This window comes from Peromyscus maniculatus, chromosome 3 (genome assembly GCF_049852395.1).
Source record: "Peromyscus maniculatus bairdii isolate BWxNUB_F1_BW_parent chromosome 3, HU_Pman_BW_mat_3.1, whole genome shotgun sequence".
In the NCBI taxonomy this organism is placed as follows: Eukaryota; Metazoa; Chordata; class Mammalia; order Rodentia; family Cricetidae; genus Peromyscus; species Peromyscus maniculatus.
The window spans coordinates 38,351,124-38,367,367 of record NC_134854.1 but is presented as its reverse complement, the minus strand read 5'-3'; the positions used below and the strand labels follow the sequence as shown (position 1 = coordinate 38,367,367).

General features: G+C 44.3%; 1 protein-coding gene and 1 pseudogene across 7 annotated transcripts in view; both read right to left on the bottom strand.

Annotated features, from left to right (window-relative positions):
* The window catches only part of Gsap (gamma-secretase activating protein), a 97,931-nt gene extending 83,197 nt beyond the window's left edge, over nucleotides 1-14,734 (bottom strand). For 2 of the 7 annotated variants that reach the window (XM_042272901.2, XM_042272903.2), the window contains exons 1-3: nucleotides 14,068-14,305; nucleotides 1,936-2,012; nucleotides 847-903 (exon numbers count right to left, since the gene is read on the bottom strand). In XM_042272901.2, the coding sequence (XP_042128835.1) occupies nucleotides 847-903; nucleotides 1,936-2,012; nucleotides 14,068-14,164 (231 nt within the window). In that variant the 5' untranslated portion in view covers nucleotides 14,165-14,305. Of the gene's footprint in view, nucleotides 1-846; nucleotides 904-1,935; nucleotides 2,013-10,626; nucleotides 10,694-14,067; nucleotides 14,395-14,597 lie in introns of those variants that run through there. The other 5 variants (XM_076565959.1, XM_076565960.1, XM_076565958.1 and 2 more) reach the window with 4 other exon arrangements.
* On the bottom strand, nucleotides 3,149-5,199 carry LOC102910916 (zinc finger protein 143 pseudogene; annotated as a pseudogene).
* Nucleotides 14,735-16,244: the final 1,510 nt, after the last annotated feature.

The following is a 16,244-nucleotide window of genomic DNA, read 5'->3' as shown; positions in this document are numbered from 1 at the left end:
GCGCCTGGGGACCAAGAGCTGGATGGGCCAGCGCTCGCTCTGGGCGCTCTCTCGGTGCCGGAACGCCATTTGGCGTAACTCACAAATTAAGTAATGGGTAGGTCGCAGGGTCTGGGGAAGGTGTAATGCAGTCCAGCGGTGTTCTCCGGAGCTCTGCACAGTCAATCTGCACCGGTCAGCGTTCCGGCACCGAGAGAGCGCTCAGAGCGAGCGCTGGCCCATCCAGCTCTCGGGTCCCCAGGCGCCTCCCCTCGCCCCGCCTCGTAGGCGTGACAGTTGCCAGAGTCTCAATGGGGGTTGGAACTTCCAGAACCAAGCTGGAATGGCTACCCACTACACCTCCCTAATGTCCCAGTTAGATAAAAACTTGTCCACACTGACCAGGAACTAACAGGAGTAGCTTTGGAGAAAATTAAGGAGCACAGCTCCAAACCTGGATTGTTACTGAAAAGCACAGGAAACAATGACGTGGAAGTTAGCCAGAATCAGAACTCAGGGCCAAGGGTCGTTGTGGAAATGACCTAGGGGCACACATGGCTCTTGGAGAAGGAAATGGACTTCCTACTTTTATTTTTTCCCCATAATATTATTAAATTAGTCTGAGCCAACTTTAGTTAAATTTCAAATAATTAACACTGTGCGTGTTGTTTTGGTTCCGGGGTCATTACACTTTTTTTTTTTTTTTTTTTTTTTTTTTTTTTTTTTTTTTTTTTTTTTTTGCAACAAGGATAAAAAACTAAAGAAATAGGAGAAGGAAAGAAATGAAAATAAATAAAATTGAGGTTGTATCTAGAAAACAGAGGAGACAGAAAGAAAAAGACAACCAAGTGAAAAATCTACAATTACCTCATTCTGTCTGGTTTGGCAGTCATATAATCCAAAAACAGCATTTCCCTTATTATCCTAAAAATTAATTAGATGTTTATTAGTGTCATTGTTCAGGAAATTAGGTTGTCACTGGTTTTTAAACAAACCTAAAGTAACTCTAACAGTTTTAGTAGCAGGCACTCTAAGGGAAGCCTACTGTACACATCTATCCAGAAGGCCCAGACCTAGTTCAGCTGGTGGCTGGAACTTGGAGAGGAAACAGTCATCACTGAGCAGCTTAGAGAATCTGGGGACTGGCTAGAAGGCCTTAGCATGGACCTCCAGCTGTGTCCTTAAGAGAATAAATATGGCAGATAATGGGATTGAACAAAATCCATAATATTCATGTAAGTAAAATTGAATCTTTAAATGCATCATCCCTAAATATAACGTAAGAATCTTTTTAATCAACAGGGAAACAAAGTATGGTGGGATAAATGTCTAGAACTCACTGCTGGAATTCCTCCTTCATGTGTCCCTATTAGCAGATTTGTCAGTAAAATTAAGTTTTTCTTAGGACATCCAACATCTGACGATGTTGTCAAACACTCACAGTGTCGACTCTGGTTATACTTACATCTGAATGTACAGAGTAACCATAGCTAACATTTTCTCAAAGACAAAATTTTAATATACTAGTTAGGTTTAAATATCTTAGCCTTTTTTCCTCTAGAAAATGAAATTATCCATCCATTCAAATTCTGTGAATTTCAGATATGTAGTTTCATCTGATTTTTAGAAGAGAAAATACTCATGAGATGGACTATCAGCCGCTCTTCAATCCCACATACACAGAAGCCAAGGATGTCAAAGGTTAAGTACCGAAAAATCTGTGCTGCCCTTCAATAAAGTAGAGTACAGGTTCTGTAAAAAGTTAGTCTTAGCACTGGGGAAGTAGAGGCAGGCAGATTTATTTCTGTGTTCTACATGGTGAATTCTAGGCTAGCTATGGCTAATAAGTGAGATCCTGTCTCAAAAAAAAATTCTATAAAAGAATAATATAAATGATGAAAACAGTAAACCATATGTTGTATATACTACTGCAATAAGAAGACAGCATGGACTCACCTTATAGGTATAAATAATGTTTCCATTTCTTTCAATGTTTAGTACACGTAAACTCTCCTGAGCTGTTTCTAAAACACCTGGAACACATAATGGCAGGCTAGTATTCAGAAAATGCTTTTAACACATCCAACAAATAGAATATTCATGAAAGAAATCAAATTCAAAACTATAAACTGATGATTCCGTTATACAGAATTTACAATAAGGCAAACTTATTCTATCCCATTAGAAGCCAAAGCAGGGGGAGGGGTACTCTGAGCACACTGATAAGCTTGTAAGATATTCACTGGGATCTACCCTCTTGACCTCTTGACTACACATTCTTCTATATGTTATATCTTTTTTTTTATTGTTTTAAAAACTGCTGTATTCAAAATCAATAATAAACTTTAGGGTAAATAAGCTTTAAAACAAAAGCTTAAGAACAAAAATAAATAGTTTACACAACTCACTAACCTATTTTTTCATTAAATCAGTTTCCAGCCATTGGACTATAAGCCTGGGCTGGACCCATGGGAAACCCTCATAGTTGATTATCATAAAAAACAGTAGCAAAAAATCAGAAGGCTGAGTAGTAGACTCTTTAACAATCCAAACACTGGATATTCCTTCTTTGTCTTTTGAGGAAGTATTTACTCTGTAGTCTAGATTGGCCTGGAATTCACTACCTAGCCCAGGCCAGTCTCAAACTCATGGCACTCCTCCTGCCTCAGCTTCCTCAATACTGGGATTCCAGGCACAAGCCACCGTGCCTGCCTTCCAACACAGTATTTAATGTTTACTTTAAAATAACCAAACTTTTACATTTTGTACACAATCCAATGTAATGCTAAAATAATTAGCATTTTAGTTTGAAGAAGCATTATATAAACAGGGATGGGACACTATAAATGAGGTCTTCAATTCTTGAAGTACAAATAAAAAGGGGTGTATGGTGGGAAAAAAATCCAGACACTAACTGGAGGGACATCTGAAGGCTTGCATCCTTTATTTTCTGTGATGGCTTTGAAGTTATGATTGTTTGACATGTAGAGCCTTCGGCACATTAGATACAGCCTTTTTTTTTTTTTTCACAGTAAGTTAAAATCTCATCTTGACTCTGTATAGACCTGGACGGTCTTGTGGGTGGATTCCAGAAGTCTGCTGTGTGATAAAGAGTAACATGAAGGATTGCTGTAGTGCCCTAATTTCATACTTCCTTGTACATAATGAATCACTTTGGGAATTTATTCCAGGGGCTATGTACACAAAAGTGTCAAGAAGAAAATGTTCTCCACTCTTGCATAAAAAACGTGTACAGTGCTTCAGGAATGCATCTTCTGCTCTGCTGGGCCGGGCCTCAGGGATCTCTGCAGCCAGAAGATGGGAGGCTCCTTCCTCCTACTTTATTGCTCTGTGGTTGAGTACTAATCATCCAACCCTGGCGTTTCTCCTTGTTGGATCCTAGATGCTATCCTGATGGCTTCTTCCAGAGATGGCTGTTCTCCAAGCTGAACTGCAATCTGAGTGCCATTGGACATTGCCACTAAGGTCAGAGGTCTGGTTTCTGTAGTTACTAAATGATGGCAATGTTGTTGGTGTCCCATTTCTGAAGAGGCTGTATGGAATGCTGCCAGGTCTTGAGCCACAATTGCAACCTGCTGTCCTTCTGTGCCCTCGGCGGTGACCATAGCCACAGAGTGTGTTCCTGCTGAGGAGATGACTGCATCGTGAGTGGGGACCGTGATAGCTATGCCATCCTGCGTTACCATGGTGATGGTGTTGCCAATGGCCTGCATGTCAGCTTGAGATATGTTGACATGTTGAGTGCCATCCTGGGATATAAGTGTAACTTGTTGACTCAACCCAGACTGGGTTACTGTGGCTACCTGTGTAGATACAATGTCCTCTCCTTCTACACCTGTAACATATGTGATCTGGGACCCTTTAAGAACATCATCACCTTGACCTGGGGGAGGCTCAAAGAAGGCTTCCTGCTCCTCCTCAATGGGCTCTGTGTCATTGTGAGCTGTCCATTTGTGCATGGCTAGTGTGGAGATCTGTTTGTATGTCTTCTCACAGTGGTTACAGTTGTATGGTTTAGAGTGAGTATGAATGGCATGGTGTTTATACAAACTGGAATATTCTGTAAACCTTTTGTCACAACCAGGAACCGTACAGACATATAGCTTTTCTCCTGTATGGGTTCTGATGTGCTTCTGTAGATCTCCTGAAGTTTTGAAAGATTTTGTACAGTTATCTTCTGAACATCGATATGGCTTTTCTCCAGTATGAGTTCTGAAATGACTTTTTAATCCATAACCTGTCGCAAATGCTTTCCCACAGCCTGAATGCTCACACTGATAAGGCCGGTCTCCTGTGTGTGAACGTTCATGGACCTTAAGATGATGAGCTGTTGTATAGAGTTTGCCACATCCATCGCATTTACACTGAAATGCCTTCTCTCCACTCTGCTGAGATTTAGGAGTTACTCTTGTAGCATGTCCTTGTAAGACAATCTGCATTTTTTTCTCTTGGTCATTCTCTCCAATCAATCCTGTACTTGTTACGCTTTCACTCCCATCAATGGAAACCTTTGCCGCATACTGCTCCAAAGCACTAATGGTATCTGGATCAATTGTAGCATCCCCAGCGTGCAGCCCTGCCACTGTCCCATCAGCCTGAATTGCCAAGATGGTATCAGACTGTGGGACTTGCACTGCATGGTGGATGTACGCTGTTGTGCCATCTTCCAATTGAACTGCCTGAAGTGAGCTCTGGTCATAACTATCTTTTGAAGTATGGTGAATAAATGCAGTGGTTCCATCTTCTAGCTGCACCGCTTGCCCATCTTCCAGCCGCCAACTGTCCCCTGTACTTTTAGGTATGGGGACATGTTGAACATAGGCAGCAGAACCATCTTCCACCTGAATGACCTGGCCATCAATGAGTCTCCCATCTTTAGAATTATGCTGTATGTAAGCAGTGGAGCCATCTGCAAGTGTTACAGCTTGTAAACTTACACCTTCCATATTTTCTAAATTGTCACCATCTGCCACGGTCACTGCCTCTGTCAGGCACAGGGTGACATGCTGAGCCTCCATTCCTCCTCCAGGAAATTCTGTCATTCCCTGAGGATCCCCATTTATTTGGGCTAACAACATTTTCTACCTTTGTAATTCCATCCTTACATTCTCTATATGTTGTAACCATGTCAATTGTATACTAACTTTTCTTTATGCATTCTGAGGCTGCATCATTAGTGGCATACCAATTTAGAATTATTATACTTTCCTGCTAGATTCACCCCTTGCCAGGTGCTCAGCTGAGTTCCAGGTGTTTGAGTAGTAACTAAAATAATAAGATTTGTAAAAGCAGGGCACTGAGGAGATGGCTCAGTTGGCAAAGTGCCAGTCAAACAAGCATACAGACCTGCATTCAGACCCAGCACCCATGCTTGTCAAAAGCAGGCATGCCAACATACATCTGCAACTCTGCTGCTGGAGTGGATCCAGATGAACCCTCTAGCTTGCTGGCCAGCCAGCCAGTGAGAGACCGTGCCTCAAAGATGGCATACAATAGAGGTGGACACCCAACATCATCTGCTAGTCTCCACCCACGCACATGTGCATGCATACACTCCACTCACATACACACAGGGAAACAGTCAAACCCTTCCTCACTTAATATGATGTCATAAGCAACAGGCTAAACCAGAGAAAGTACAGACACCCCTCTTCCATCTTCCCCATGGGATGCTGCCTTTGATGAACGATGCTGAGAGTTAGCACAGGTGTTAACTCAGAAAATGTTTTTTCTCTTGCTGTCAAGAACCACCTCCACCCCGTAAAGGTTCGTGTGAGGTGAGCACCCAGGAGGAGAAAGAGAGGAGGGAAGTGGAGATAGGAGTGGAAAAGTAATGGTCAGAGCAAAGAACATTCCATCCCCTACTGAAGGGGATTCTGTGGTGGAACGTTTGTTAAAGATGTGTTACATTCTTCTATGCTGTGGAATATTTGTTTAGTCATGCAAAGACGTGCTGCATTCTTTTATGTTGCATTTGTTTAACTCTGTGAAGCTGTGTTACTGTGCCTGTCTAAAACACCTGATAGTCTAATAAAGAGCCAATAGCTAGGCAGGAGACAGGATAGAAAGTGCTAGAAGGCAGAAAGAATAAATAGGAGGCAAAATCTGGGAAAAGAAGATTGAGGAACAAGAAAAGAAGGAGAGGAAGACATCAGGTGCCATCCACCCAGCCACCCAGTTACACAGCAAGCCACAGAGTAAGAAGGAAAGAAATATATATAGAATAGAGAAAGGTAAAAGCCCAGAGGCAAAGGGTAGATGAGATAATTTAAGTTAAGGAAAGCTGGCTAGAAACAAGCCAAGCTAAGACTGGGCATTCATAAGAAAGAATAAGTCTCCATGTATTTATTTGGGAGCTGGGTGGCAGGCCCCCCAAAGAGCCAAAGAGTGAAAACAAACCAAACCAAACCAAACAAAACAAAAAACAAAAAACCAGGCTTCAGAGAGGTCTCTGCCAGGAGCCTCCCTAAGATTCCTGGTCCTAAAGGCAATTCTCTACAAGGGATACAGCTAGGAGAGGGCAATTTCCTGTGAGGCCTTCCAAGTACAACTTTGTAATTGTATGTATACCTGTGTGAAAAAGCACACCTAAGTCTTAAGCAGGAATTAGACTTTATTCATTGAAGAATTTCTTTTCTTTCTTCTTTAAACCCTTCTTTGGTCCTTACACAGTGACATGGATGTTCTGGATATGGCTCTCGTGGTATAACTTCTTCTGTCCTTTACTGTTAATCCCTTGCCACTCTTGTTTACAGTATGAGACTTGTGAGCAGAATCACCTCTTGGTTCCTCTGCATCCTCCCCACCGCCCCCAGCTGACACTCAGCTTTCCGCAGGATTAATAGTCCACTCTCACTTAGAGCAGCTGTCTCGGGTCACACTTGCACTACTATTTGTCTTCTGGGACTCGCTTACTTACTCCTTCCAGATGGGAGTTGACATTCTCTCCTCCCGGTTACTAACTTGTCAGTTACATGCTCTTTTCCTATCCTCTTATTAGTTAGACCAAGACTTGTAGCATGGGTGCTCAGCAGTATGCTTTAATGTTACATGGCACCCAAGAATATGATGCAGTATCTACTGAAGCTGAACACAGATGATTCAGGAAGCTCCCTTGCACCAGTATCCCAACCGCAATCTGTATGTTCAGCATATGTTCAGCAAAAGGCAAATCTGAGCTACTGTGGTTCATAGTAGCCCAAACTGAATCCCCCAAAATGCCTACCAAGAGCTAAACAATGGAATACACTATGACAATGAAAAAGAACTAACCATAGCAACACATAGAAGTAACAGAGCCAAGTCAGCCATGGTGGTGCAGGCCCTTAATCCTAGCTCTCAGGAGGCAGAGGCAGGCAGTTCTCTATAAGTTTGAGGCCAGCTTGGTCTACACATAGGGACCCTTGATTCAAAAAAAAAATTGAGCAAACTACAAAATCCCCATAACCACTGAATACCAACTACTTTACTTGATTGGTATGTTTCTGAAACTGACGAAATCAGTCTCTGAAGCTAAATGAGCAACTAACTGCCTTGAAGCACAGAGGACCTATTGAAGCTAATGTGTTTCTTCGTGCTCTGAGTGCTGCCTTTGGGGGCTTCACTCTAGGGAAATTGACTGAACTGTGTGTCCTTACAACTTGTGTGCTTTGCAATAAACAAAATCATATTCTAGAGCAAGACATAAAGACCCTTTATACAAAACATTGAACTTAAAATTTAACTGCCCATCTTCATCTACAAGGACAGTCTTGATTCTACAGGTAAAGGACTTAAATAAACAGAGGTTTGTAGAGAATTCTTGATTATCATTAACTGAGGAGTAACTGACATTTTTAGCTTTCTCAAAAGTTGTTCAGTTTGCTTGAACTTAATTGCTCATTTATGAATAGAGTATCCAGATATTAAAACAGTATTGCATTGGTTATGGAAAATTCAAATGTTTACATGAAGCATGCAAAACATCCTACAGCACATCCTGTTTGTATTTCTAATTCAAAAGAAAACAAGAGCAGAATAAATGCAGGGATACGGAAGAACTGGACACCACAGCTGGAGCTGGTGTGGGACCCTTCAGAGAAAGCAGAGGTTTCACAGCGGCGTGGCCTTAACCCTGAAGTCTCTCTTCCTGCCTGTCACAAGACATCATTGTGTCAGAGATCTGCAGAGAGGATGCAGAAGTGGTTTTGATAGACAGGTGTATACTTCTATTGAGCTACCAGAATCACTTCGCACTGATTTTAAAATATATGGATAATCAATGGATCTTAAGCAAAACAAGGTTCAGTCAGCTGACTGCCAAGTAGCACTTCACAATGTCTTCTCATTTCCACATCAATCACTTGTTGGCTCAGGTGTTATAGGCCCATTGTACTTAAAAGACAATTGAGTTCAGCAAGCTGAGGACCAGGCCAACCCCACACAGTGAAGAAACAGTGCAGGGTCATCTCAGACCCAAAAAGGACAAAGAGAACAGTGGGCTAGTACCCTGTGTCCACTGACAGGAAGATGAGTAATTACCCTTTCAGGGGATTCTGTAAGTTCATTCCCATCCTGCAATGACGTAAAACTTCTGGAATGCAATGTGTCAATATTTTGAGAATTTTTTTTCTTTCAAGAGTATAAGGATACTGGGACAGACATTCACAAAAGTATACTTAAAAGGTTTCAGCTAAGATAAGAAATTCCTCTACAAGAAGTCTTGAAAAAATTCTTGGCAAAACACCTATTTTTAAATTACTAAAAAAGTCTCCACCAAATACAGATTATAATTATCGTGTGTGTATGTGTGTGTGTGTGTGTGTGCATGCGCACACGTGCACACACACACATGCACATGAATATATATATCCATACATAAATACATATACATACCATGGGCACTTAGCTCTGCCCATATTAGAAACATGAGGGGAGCTTTTTAAGTAACATTGTTGCTCTTCAAAAGAACCAAGATACTCTCATCTTAAAAAATATATATTATTATTTAGTTGTTTATTTGGTGTGTGAGAAAGGGAGAGAAAGGGAGAAGGGAGAAATAGAGAAGGAGGGAGTAAGAATGAGACCATGAGACACACGTGGCAGAGGACACCTTGTAGCAGTCAGTGCTCTCCTTGCACCCTGAGGGACTCAGATCATCAGGCTTGGAGCAAGTGTCTCTACCTACCGGGCCATCCCACTAACTCAAGATGTTCTGATTTTTAGGAGACTGGTGTGGGGACCACTCTTGAGTGTGTGGTTCCCCTAGATATTTTTCATTGCACAACATTTATCAGCTACCACAGCTAGAACCTGGGCCAGAACATGGTGCAATCACAGTACACAGGATTGAAAGAAATAAAAATGTCTTTGTGGACACATCAGCTGGCACCAGCTCTAGCTGGACTCACGGCTTTCATTTCAAGGGTGTGTGAAATGGATGCGTTTGGCAATGCTGGGAATGGAGAATGATGTCTCACCACACCCCCAATCATTTGCCGCTTCCTCTCTGGGGGAGTTGCTCACACTTTAACACACCCTTCCCTAAGAGGTATTCAGTAACATCTTTGCTTATTTACTCATTCTGACTCTTCCCCCAGTCAAGTATCTCTGGAAAGTCCAGAGGAGGAAGTTTAACTATTTCAAATGAGGAAATGTGGTTGAATTTTACAGTTCAGTAAACTCTGGGATCACAATAACACATTTTGATAAGGAAGTTACTTGCATAAGTGAACCTGCTAAAGAAAGTCTGAAACATACAAAGCATTGTGATGACTGAGGCAAGAAGAAACAGAAGTTGGCTTACCAAACAATCTTGTTCACTTCAATCCATTCTTTACTAAAGCAGAGTGATTTCACATCACAGGAAGATGTTCCCCAAATGTATAAACTTGAGTCCAAACTGCTATCAGACAAGAATTGAAATAATTTTGTCTTCCTAATGACAATACTTGGATAGGGGAGTCAGACAGTCTTACGAAAAAATGTAAGCCAATTCCCAACACACAGGCCAAAAGATGGTAAAACAGGACTGTTCTTGGTCTGTACACAATCCCCCCAGTCCATCAGGCTCAGAATGATCAGGTTTTATAATCCTAAATCAGGAATACTGTGATGTGACGTATCTCACACTCTGAATGAAATGAGAAGAAGCAAGCACAGGATGATTCATCAGGAAATCAGTAAAAAGAGAACTGAGAATTACAAAAGGGACATGGGAAGGAAAAGTAAACAGGGAGGACAGTGGCAAGAGAAAACACCATGACTGAGGCCACCCTCCAGCCCCCCATCAGTCTGTAAGAGAAAACACCATGACTGAGGCCACCCTCCAGCCCCCCATCAGTCTACAAGAGAAAACACCATGACTGAGGCCACCCTCCAGCCCCCCATCAGTCTACAAGAGAAAACACCACAACTGAGGCCACCCTCCAGCCCCCCATCAGTCTACAAGAGAAAACACCATGACTGAGGCCAACCTCCAGCGCCCCCATCAGTCTGCAAGAGAAAACACCACAACTGAGGCCACCCTCCAGCGCCCCCATCAGTCTACAAGAGAAAACACCACTACTGAGGCCACCCTCCAGCCCCCCCATCAGTCTGCAAGATGAGATACAAGAGGAAATAAAGAAAAGCTAGTTTTCAAGTTACCTGGCAAAATATATCACTGTCCATGAAAGAGCATGAGACTTAAAATCAGCCTGGTGTGTCACAACTTCAAGCCTAAGCAAAGCACAGGAAAGAAAACTCAGGCTCTTTCTGAAATTACATATATGGTCATATGGTCCCTGACAACATTTCAACGTATGCTTTTTTAAAGTGGTGCCGAATACATACTAAGTATTAAGCAATCCAAAATACTTAGTAAAGACACCGACTGGAATGGCAAACTCAGAGACCTCCCACATGTCAGCCCCGTCTCTGAAGAGAACTAAGTAAAGTTCTCTGTAAGCTAAGTAAAGCTGAGTTTCTGTGAAGCACTGTTTCCCCAAAACCACTTAGCCCTGTGGGATCACCCCTGTAAGAGACAGAGAAAAGAAGCCGGTCCTAGAAGGAGGAGCAGTCAAGCTTCCAGATGGCCCTGAAGCCTGGGGAGGGAGGTGGGGGAGGGGAGGGGAGGAGGAGGGTGGGGGCAGGAGGGAGGGGAAAAGGGAGATGGGGCAGGGGGAGGGGAAAAGGGGGAGGGGGGCAGGGGCAGGAGCTCCAGAACTCAACCTGATTGCCAGAGTAGTCTCACATTGAGTCAACAGTCAGGCCTTTTATACCCTGCTGCAGTGCCTCCCCAGAAATACTGTGCCTGGTGAAAAATAATGACTTCTGTGTAGCCAGTTGACTTGAATAAATCTTACAATATTGAGAAGAGATTAAAATGAAAAGAAAGTATAGTATGCTTTTCATTTACTTGAAATTTAGATAAAAAATGGCTTAAAACTATCAATAAAATGAAAAGAATGTTAAATACAAAATATTTAGACTTCTGGGGGATTGAGATGAAGAGTCCTGTGAGGGTGCATGCACACAAGCCTTCCAAGGTCTGCTACTTCTCATTTTGTAGGTAGATAGTAGGCACATGGACTTTTTTAAATCACTATTCAGAGGTAAAGTATGTTAAAGTATTTTATGTAACTATTTTGAGTTTTGTGAAGATTTCTCATTTTGTTTCAAGAGAGACCATATTCCCAAAGTTCAACACAGAACCAAGAGTAGACAATAATCAGACCTGGCCTCCTAGCCCTCAAGCCTTTGTTGACCACATTTTCCATTTCATGGCTGCCAAAGTTCCCTGACTGGCATTGCCAAGCTCACTGGCTATTTTGGCAAGAATATGTCATGTTTCGTGAGAAATGCTTGGTGTCACTAAGAGGTTTTCAATTTGTTGATGTAAAAATATTAACAGGGCAGTAAAATACTCAGCTGGCCAAGGGGCCTGACAACCTGAACTTCATCCCCAGGTCTCACTGGTGGGAGAAGAGAACCACCCTCTGAAGGCTGTCCTCTGATGTCCACAAGCACACACACATACACACACACACATGTCTGAGCACACATGTGCATACACACACATGCACACATACACAATGCACCATAAATCAACAAATGGAAGTAACTTGGGGGGATATTAACACTTCAGATTTTAAAAGTTTATGTATGCAGAAAGCAGACACATAGTCATTGACAGTGTCACTCCTATTTAAGTTTTGAAAACTGGAACTTCAAAAAATAATTTGTATAAGTAACACTATAAATAAAGTCTAATTTCATATTTTCCTGCAAGGTTGGTGTGTGTGTGTGTGTGTGTGTGTGTGTGTGTGTGTGTGTGTGTGTGTGGTCTCACACAGGTGAATGCACCTGTGTAGGCCAGAAGTTGATGACAGGTATCCTCCTCAGTCGTTGAACATAGCTCTCAGGAATTCAGCTAGACTGGCCAGCCAGCAAGCCTCGGGATCCTGCTGTCTGTCTTTAGCAGCCCTGGAAGGACAAGTGTTCTGCACACCCCCTTCTGTGATCTGGGGTTCAAGCTTGGGTCCCCACACTTGTGCTGAACACTCTTCCTCAAAGGAGCTGCCTCCAGCCTCTGGTTTTGTTTGTTTTAAGCTACACTGAGTGGTGACTATGGGGATCACAGGATGAAGAACTTACCACAGTGCTCTGAGAAACCTTAAAATACAGTGCCCCCACCCCAAAAAAACACTAAAATTTTACCGAAACACCAATACACAGGTTTGTAATTCTTCACAATGAATGAAAGTGAGTGAAAATGAATGAAAGATGCAAGGAAGCCAAAATCCAGCTGGGCCACACACAGCTTTTCAACCACGCGTGCGCGCGCACGCGCGCACACACACACACACACACACACACACACACATACACACACACACACACACACTACTGAAACATAAGACTGGGCATTTTATATTTTACCCAGCTTCTAATCTGCAATCACCTGCCATTTAGCAAAATAAAGTAGGAGCTGGGAAAGGACTATTTTTGTGATGGGAAACAGACTTGGAGTTGCTTATAATATTTCAAAAAGTTGAACCTTCAAAACATTAACAAAGCAAGTGATTCAGAAGCTGAATAAACCTTCCATAAGCTGTAAAGTTGTTTATGTGTGACTAGCTGTCAATACGCAAAGACAAGGAATCACACAGGCATAACTTCCATAAGAGCTCAGAGGAAAGAAATTGTGGACATGGTAAGTTGATGTGCCCACACACACACACACACAATCCACTGGCAGTCTACAGTGTTTAAGGAAAACCAAAGATAGAAAGAAGTGAGCACACGGGCACACACAGTTCCTATGCACAAGGTGAGCCCTGAAGATGTTTCCTCACTTACGGTCTTTAAAAAGAAAGGAAAAACTTAGGAAATTACAGACCCTCTTCTTTTAGGTAGATTAATTCTGGAAATGCACAAAAGTCACGTTTCACTTCCTCTCCAGAAGAGCCTCAGTATCAGGAACAACGCCAATAGACAGGGCAGGAAGCTGAGCATCCCTGCCTCCCTGCTTCTTGTGGCGCAGGGCTGGAGTGGGGCGGGTGTTGGGTGTGTGCTTGGGGGCCCTTGAGCAAGCTGCTGTACCTTTAGCGCCCTGCAGACCCTCAGTTCACTGCGTGCATCCTGAAAGGGCACCCTGCCCTGTCTATATCACATCTGGAGGGACATGCCCACCAAGCCACCAGTGTCGGTCCAGGAATACAGAATCTGTTCCCCAGATATACAGCAAACGTCTTTTTAAAATGAAGGGGAGTTAAACCTCTGAATTCCCCTTCTTAAAAGCCGATTGGTGCCGGGAACGCTCAGCATCCTCTCTGGGACAGGCTATTTTTAACTGTCGTTTTCTTGACCACCACAGCTCTGGATTCTGTCAACCTACACTTCCAGGCGCTCCTGGTTCTAGCTGAGCCCCGGGGGCAGACAAGGGGGAACCATCCCGCCGCCTCCCGCCTCCCCTTCCCAGTGACGAGGGATCAGGTACCACTCGCCTACTCGGAGGGGACAGCGCGGCTCCACTGAGCCCCGAGGTTCTGTGGATGCCGGCCCCCGGCCGGCCCGCCCGCCCCCTCCAGGACGCGCGCCCCGCACCTGCGCCGCCTCCTCCGGCCGCTGTCGCCGCCTGGGCTGGCAGACTCGGGAGCACGTCTGCTCGCACGTCGAAGTGGACGCCCAGCCGCAGAGCCATGGCCCGCAGGCGGCGGCCGGGTGGACATTCCGGGCCGGCTCTCACCTTCCAGCCCTGCAGCCGCCTCTCCTTCCTCCCCACCGCCCCGCTGCTGCTTTCGGTTCTGGGCGGTCCAGCCAGGAGGATCCCGAGCACCGCCCCTTCCAGGCCGCAGCCTGAGACGACGCGGGGGACCAGGCCTCTCCCTGGCAGGGAGCTGTCGCAGGGCCCGACGGGGCGCCTTAGCCCGCAGCTTCCTGCGCCTGTGCCCAGGCCAAGGTTTCTTTTTTAGCCTCAGGTCATTTCCACCTCTTAGCTAGGGCTGGGTCACCCGAGGAGATTCAAGGTTACCACAAAGGGGGTTGGCGTGTTTTAGCTGCAGTGTTTCGGTAATAAACAGCAGCAGGGAGCATGTAAACTACAGGGTACTGTGTTAACAGGAGGGTTTGCTTACCAGTCTGGGTTCTCTTTGTATTCCAGTTCCTTCACAGTGGCTTGAGGAAGCTGGCTTGTCTAGGAGTGAGTGGCCCCTGAAGAGATCTGTGAGCACTTTCGTTCTTCCAGGGTTCCTTCCCAACCCCGTCTATTCCTCTACAAGTAGATCCAGTGTTTTCATAATCTAGCACTCTGGCTTACTCTGCTCAAGGAACGCACAGTTAGTAAGCTTGGCCCTGTGACATGCCATCCATCCTTTACATCAGTGTCCGGTTATCAATTACTGTTACTAACACTGAAATAGCCTTAGCCTACACAGTGTCTTATGCTTATAATCCTCGCACTTACAAGGCTGAGGCAGGGGAATAGCTTGGAGGTCATGTCCAGCCTAGGCTAGAGAGTGAGACTTGATGTCAAAAACAGTTACCGAGCTAGTCTCCTATCTCTAGGCAGACCAACAACTTACTGCCCTAGAAAAAACTGCCTGGTCTTTACCCAACCCTGGAACCCTCTCTGCCTAGAACCAGAACTCCCAACTGATCGGCTCCCAGAACCTTTCCGGTCATTCCCACCCTCCTTCTGCCTAGAACAGTTTCCAGGTCCCCCCAGCCCTGGCTCCACAGAGCCCCCTCCTCAGGCTGCAGCCCACGGTGACCTTCGTGCCCTTAGAGTGGCATTGCTAGCCCGTTTCGTTGTACCGGAGGTAGACTTCTGAGACAGGAAAATTCAATCTTGAGTCTTGGGGTAGCTCTTCTGCCCCACCAAGGCCGAATAGGATCCCTGGAAGAAATGAATGGCTGTATTAATAAGCTAAAGAACACTCTTTTCACTGGTGTCTCAAAGTTGGGATTTCACAACTATGGGTACCAGAGTTACCCCGAGGAACTGTCTTAGAGTGCAGGGTGTTTTCTGGCTTGGAGTTGGACAAGGCTCAGAAATGTTTTCCCCAAGCCTTGGAACCCAAGTCTTGCTGTGATCTGAAAACTACTTGATAAGTGTAGAAGTCTTGATTTTCCTCTGAGAGTGTCTCTCTGAGGGGGGCAGTGGCTGGAGTAATCCGTGCTGACAACTACTTGCATTTGTTTGTAATTTGCATGAAGATTTCAGAGAAGTCTAATGCTGCCACTGGCTGTGACTAACGGGTGCAGACAGAGGAGAGACTCGGACTTTATAACAAGCGGAGCCTGCGAGCTTTGTTACGCACGTTTGCCTGTTTTTCAAATTTGCTGTCTTCACGTTTGCAGTTTCTGTGCTTGTCAGGTCAGATGGCTTGGTTGTGTGTGGAAGATAGTTTATTTAACAGGAATGCTCCACTTAAATGTCCACTGCACTATCCTGACCAAGAAAAAGTTCTTAAATTAAGATTTTCTGCCGGGCAGTGGTGGCACACGCCTTTAATCCCAGCTCTCAGGAGGCAGAGGCAGGAGGATCTCCGTGAGTCCGAGGCCAGCCTGGTCTACAGAGTGAGATCCAGGAAAGGCGTAAAGCTACACAGAGAAACCCTGTCTCGGGGGGAAAAAAAAAGATTTTCTTGCTTGCATAAAACTCCTGAAAATAACTAAGTTTAAAAAAAGTAAAGAGTCTAAAAAATAATAACCAAGAGAGCAGAAAGATATAGCCAGGCACCACAAAACTGCATGTACCACCATGCCTGGATGCTCCTTAA